General features: G+C 57.4%; 1 protein-coding gene across 1 annotated transcript; it reads right to left on the bottom strand.

The window, feature by feature from the left end:
- Nucleotides 1–454: 454 nt before the first annotated feature.
- Nucleotides 455–5277, bottom strand: CD79B (CD79b molecule; the record flags this gene model as incomplete). Its single annotated transcript, XM_082494903.1, has 6 exons — nucleotides 5133–5277; nucleotides 3036–3077; nucleotides 1892–2203; nucleotides 1259–1377; nucleotides 918–959; nucleotides 455–553 (listed from the first exon to the last, which is right to left on the bottom strand). The coding sequence occupies exons 1-6, from the start codon at nucleotides 5197–5199 to the stop codon at nucleotides 455–457; spliced, it is 681 nt and encodes a 226-aa protein (XP_082351029.1). The 5' UTR covers nucleotides 5200–5277.
- Between the last annotated feature and the right edge of the window lie 413 nt (nucleotides 5278–5690).

The following is a 5690-nucleotide window of genomic DNA, read 5'->3' as shown; positions in this document are numbered from 1 at the left end:
GTGACCATGCCTGGTCTTCTCCTTCCCAGGGATGATGGGGCTGGAGGACACCCTCCACCCACCCTGGTACTTCCATTGCATTAACCATGCAGGAGCTCAGCACCGTGGTGTGGGGCTGCCTGGGTTTTGGGGCCAGTTTGCTGCCAGAGGGGCTGCAGGTAGCTTCTAATTTCTACATAGGCTTTAGGGGTTCATCAGCGGGGCGGTGAGAGCAACAGCCATGGCGGGGCAGCCTTGGGGGACACAGCCCAGACACGACAAAGCGAGCACCCAAGGGCAGCAGGACCCGAGCTTCTCGCAAGGCTGCTGGAGATGGTTTGCAGTCTCGGATCGCAGCCTGGGATCCAGGCACCCATCAGAGCCGTGGTCCAGGGGCCTGTCCCTGCAGGTGCCAGCAGGGTGCTGGGAGGGTGCCCTGCTGCCACTGCCGGCCTGGTGGTGGGCACAGGACCCCTCACTCTTCACCCGGGTGTTCCCCAACTGTCCACTTGGCCTTCATGTCCCGGAAAGGAGTGATGTCCTCGTAGGTGGCCATCTGCTCCACCTCCAGACCCTGTGCCAAGAAGAAGGAGGTTGAGACACGGGAAGGGGACCATGGCTTTGGCCACCACACATCCATCCTTGGGACCCTCAAGCAGAGTCCCCTCTCTAGGCGATTCCCCTGGAGATCGGGGCAGCTTCTGAGAGGGGAGAAGGTGGAGGTAGATGGCTGGACGTGCTCAGAGCTTGGCTTGGTTTTACCAGCAGCTCTTTATGGCTCACGTACAACAAGTCCAACATGCACTTGGGAGGAAGATGCCCTGATGAGTCCTGCAAGGGCTGGTGGTGCCCAGCAGACACCCAGCAAGGGCACAACCAGCTATTTCAAGGCTCAGGTTGATATTACAGAGGCATTTCTATAATTAATGCAGCATTACCTCATAGGTGTGGTCCTCCTCCAGGCTTTCCTTGCCTTCACCCTATGAAGAGGAGAGTCACAGGTTGGGTGTCACCAGTACCTACTGGGATCCTCCGACCCCTGTCCCCAGCCTCGTCCCTCCAAGGCCAGGTCCAATGGCTTCCACAGGCAAATCCAGGCAGTCCCCCCCACTCCATTTTAGATGCTTATTTTCCGCTTCAGCTAGCCACACTCCCATGTAACAGCCCCAAACCTGGTGCCGGCCCATAGCCAATCCCTAGCAGTGTCCTCGCCCCGGGGACATCCCAGGCTGATGCCTGGAGATGCATCTGATGATGGGCTGGAGATGCTGTCACTTACTTTATCTAGGAAGAGGAGCATGGGGACACTGATGAAGATGACCAGCAGGATGGACTGGATGATGATGATGGCGTCTTTCAGGGTGTTCCTGCTCTGGATCTGCTGGATGTTGCTGTGACCTGAGAGCAGCAGCACAGGGAGAGCCCTAAGTCCCACCTCCGTGGGAGGCTCCTGGGGAATGGGGCTGAGCTCGGCATGGCCACAGCTTCGTGTGTCAGCAATGCACACGAGGGACCAGGGTGACATGCCCTCCCTCTCGTGAGAGACCAGAGCATTGTAAACTGCTCCCGGGGTTGGCATCAGGGACCAGTTCTGGGATGAGACACCTTGGGCAGGACCCACCGCTAGCCAGGACAAGGAAAAATCTGATTTATTATGGGAATGTAGTCCCTGGGATGTGTTGCTGTGGGATGGATGTGCCAGGGCCACCCAGGGTGGGTGTCCTGCTGCTTGGCAATGAGCAAAGAAAACTCTGTGGTGCCATGGAGCATCTACAGTTGTATCTGAAGGAGTCCCACCAGCATGGGGAGAAGAGGGTGCACAGGAGCATGATATGAGGTTCACATGGAAAGGGTGAGAGAAGGAGAAAGAACATCTCCTGGGGTGCATGGAGGATGGGGAGCTTCCACTCACCCATGACTCTGAGCTCTGTCCCGCACAAGTGCGGCCGTGTCTTCTCCACCGTGAGGTTCTTGCTGTCACACACGTAGATGCCGTTGTCCTCATAGGTGGTCTTGAAGATGGTGAAGTTGATGAATTTGTCTTTCCACTCGATGCTGTAGCGGGAGATGCTGTTGTCCAGCACGTATAGGTCATCGCTGTCCTCTGCCATTTTGTACCACTGCATGTTGTGGGGCTCCTTGGAGTAGCAGATGAAGTGGACGGGCATGTTCTTCTTGGCCGCCACGTAGCGTGGGTGCTGCTGCACCATGGGGCACCCACCACCTGCCAGAGGACAAGGGTGGTCCCGGCGAGTCAGGACCGGCACGCAGGGAGTGTCAGGGATAAAACCACTCCCCTGAGACCCCCCCCCCCCCCAGCATCCCCCAAATCAAGAGCTTTCCATTTTCATGGATTATACCGCTTTTGAGCATTCAGCTTTGTTTTGGTGAACCATCATTGTTTGGGGGTAGAAATCAGAGGCTTTTGGTGAAAACATGCTTTTAATGGAAACTCCAGTTTTCTGTGGGAATGGCTTCACTCTGACATTTTTTTTGCTGTTCCCACCCTGCTCTGTGTACATCTCGTTAGTCCCAGCTCCAAAATTACACCCTACACTGATGTGCACCACGGAGCCTTTGCTAGGACAAACCCACCTCCCCAGCTGGCTTCTCTCATGGTCCCATATTTTTGGCATTTTGCTGTATTTTGTATTTTTGCCCGTGTTTTAGCCCCAGAGCTGGTGAGTTTGAGGGCTCCTTTGGGTTGCAGAGTTCACACCTAATGCCCCATGGGTGGGAATGACACAAGCGCTGCATGCGCGAGCCCAGTGCCTGGTCCCAAGGCATGGCTTGTTCATGCAACGTGCTCTGCAAACGCAGAGGAAAAATGCAGCTCTTCTTAGGAAAGACAAAATGGATTCAGCTTTGCAGAAGGAGAGCAAAGCGCGGGGCTGGGGAAATACCATGGAGGAGGTCGCAGCCTGGGAATCACCTCTGTGATGGGGAAGGGTGGTGGATGGGACATCCCCAGCTCTGCAGGGGACCAGCACCTTAGTGGGGTGGGAGGGACCGTGGGGACACGTGTGGGGAAGAGCCCAATGGGTTGGAGAGGTTACCTGTGCTGCTGCTGGTGCTGTTCTTGTCTGCTGAGATCCCACCTGCAAGACAGAAGGGCGCTGAGATAGTAGCAAGAGCTCATGTAGGACAAGGCCATGTAGGATAAGCCCATGTAGGGCGTCCCACATGGGATGGCACATACCATGGGTCGTTTGTGCCCACTCCATATGGGATGGAGTGTTTGGGAGCATCAACCAGAGCCCCACTGAGAGGACACAGAGCAGTGGATATTTGGGTGCAAACCTTTCTGTTTCCATCGCCTCTCCTGAATTTTCTCTAAGCTGCTTTCTGGCTGAAGTCCCGGTGAAACCTGCCTTTGCTATTAATATTGCCCACTGGCTGGCGCCTTTCAGACAGACTCACACCTCTTCATTTACACTCTCTGTTTTCTGAATCAACCATAAACACTTTCCCTCTCGGGGCTTCCCTGGGCTTGGAGCCCCGTGATGACCAGGGCAGGTTCTCAGACCCTGGGACCATGCAGCCCCCTCCCACACTGGGACAAGGGCTGGATGGAGCTGTGGGGCCCGCCATGCAGTGCAGGAAGCAGGGTGAAGCAGGGACCCCCCCAGCACCCATGGGTGCCCCTACCCACAGGTCCGGTGCCCCTGTGCCTCGGTTCCTCTTGCTGCAGCTGGGCAGGAAGCCCCAACCCTGTTTACCGCATCGCTTCAGTGCCCAGCTCCATCCGCTCAATCAATATCCGCCAAACCCCACCATGGGGAAGCTGGCACGGAGGTGGGGGCTGCACCACCTCCCAGAACATTGGGGCAGCTGCAAAACTCCCACCCCCCAAGAAAAAGAAGAAGAAGAAAGAAGGTTCAATTCCCCAGCCTGAGTTTTGCCCCGAGCCTTGCCACCCAGCTGCAGACCTTCCTGGCCTGAAGACCAGCCCGGCAGGGACCTCCTGCCTCATCCCTGGGCTCCCCTTACTGCCCCAGAGCCTCTTCCAGGTCCATCCTGCCCTGATCACCTCCAGCACCTACATCTCTGCAGGCAAGCTCTCCCCTACAGCCATCATTTCATTCTTTTCCAAGATGGGGAGATGCGCCTTGTCCTGGCTGTGCTTTGGGTACATGTCCCGGCCACCTGTGGTCCTGCTGGCCAGGTGTGACATGGGGCTTTGCTCTCCATGTTTTGTTGGTGTTTCTAAATGAAGACCAGGCTAGTCCCTCACTCTGAGAGCCCTCACGCCCCTCAAAGCCGAGATTTCCGTTGCAACCACGTGTGGGCTGAGCTTCCCCTGTCCTCCCTCGAAGCCACCAGGAGAGCCAGGGTGAAACTCGAATCCATGCTGGACTTGGGTGGCCACCCAACAGAAACCCTTTCAATGCCCATTTTCCTGAGGGCACCGGTTTGCCCAGCCGAGGGTGGGATCTGCTGCAGGTTTTTGTGGGTGTCTCTGCACCAAGCAAGAGGAGTTGGAAGGGGACAGGAGCCGAGTCCTGGGCTTAGCTGCTGCTTCTCCATGGGGACACAAAGGGGAACAGCAAAGGGGTGTTCACACGGGACCCCCAGATCACCCCCAAAGGCCCTTTTCCTCCTATTTCTCCTCCACTCCCGTGCACTGAACCCCACGGAGCAAAGGGACGTGGCTCGGCCATGGCCTCAGCGATGTGCTGGCCCCATCCTCAGGCCTCTGAGAGCAATAAATGGTAAAAAAAAAAACAACAAAAAACCCACCCCCTTCTTTCCTGACACCTGCAACCACAGCTGGGCAGGCTCTATACCGTGCTCCCCCCGAGACCAGCCGGCCGCCCCAGAAATCTCCTGTGCTGGTGGGGGGGCTGAGATAGACGCGTCCCGTCCCCGCACCCCAACGGGGAGCAAAACCTGAAACCTGAGGCAGACGTCGAGCCCCGAGCCCCCGCGGGTCCTCCCCGGCTCCGCTGCCCCCCGCCGGGGTTGGCTTCCAGCACAAAGTGGGGCTGAATGCGGCAAGTTTAAAAGTTTAAATGCAAAGTTTAAAACTAATGCATTTAAAGCCAGACTTGGGCAAAGTCCCTCGTTGCACTAAGCGAGGGATGCACGCCGGCGTGTCGCCCGGCCGAGCGTTTCCTTGGTCCAAAACGCCAAGCACCATGTTTGACGCCTACCTGTGACCAGGGCCATCAGCCAGAGGTTCGCCTGGAGCACCCAGAGCCTGGTGCAGAAATCGGCCATCTTTCACGGCAAATGGCAGGGAAACATCCAGCCGCTGGCCCTCGCTTCGGCAGAACACAGGGGCCCCTCCAACCGGCTTGGTCTCCGTACCTAAAAATGGCAAAGCTGCCGCTACGTGAGCCGGCCCCTTTCCTGCTCATGTAAATCCTCCTCGATGGGGACTTTCCCCTCGGGGCTGGTTTTGAATGCGGCGCAGACGTTGGGGCGGCCGGTGCCTTCGCCCTGGGCACCGTCCATCCAACCTCGTGTCCCCAGGCTGTGCTCATCATGGTGGTGTTCTTTGATGGAGGTGGCCACGACTGGTGTGGGTCTACACCAGAACCGGAGATGGACTCATCTACAAAGCACGCAGAGCCGCAAAACCTGGGCTGAGCACAGGGGACGTGCCCAGGGAGCGGGATGTGACCGTTGGCACTGTCACACCCCTTGAAGAGGGGAAAGGATGGGGGTTACCCCCAGGGTTGTACCCCAGCTCCATGGCGGCGTGGGCA

The sequence above is a fragment of the Vanellus vanellus genome, assembly GCF_965231255.1.
Source record: "Vanellus vanellus genome assembly, chromosome: 24".
NCBI classification, from domain to species: domain Eukaryota; kingdom Metazoa; phylum Chordata; class Aves; order Charadriiformes; family Charadriidae; genus Vanellus; species Vanellus vanellus.
Note: the sequence above shows the minus strand (reverse complement) of the source record. Positions and strands in the feature narration are given on the sequence as shown.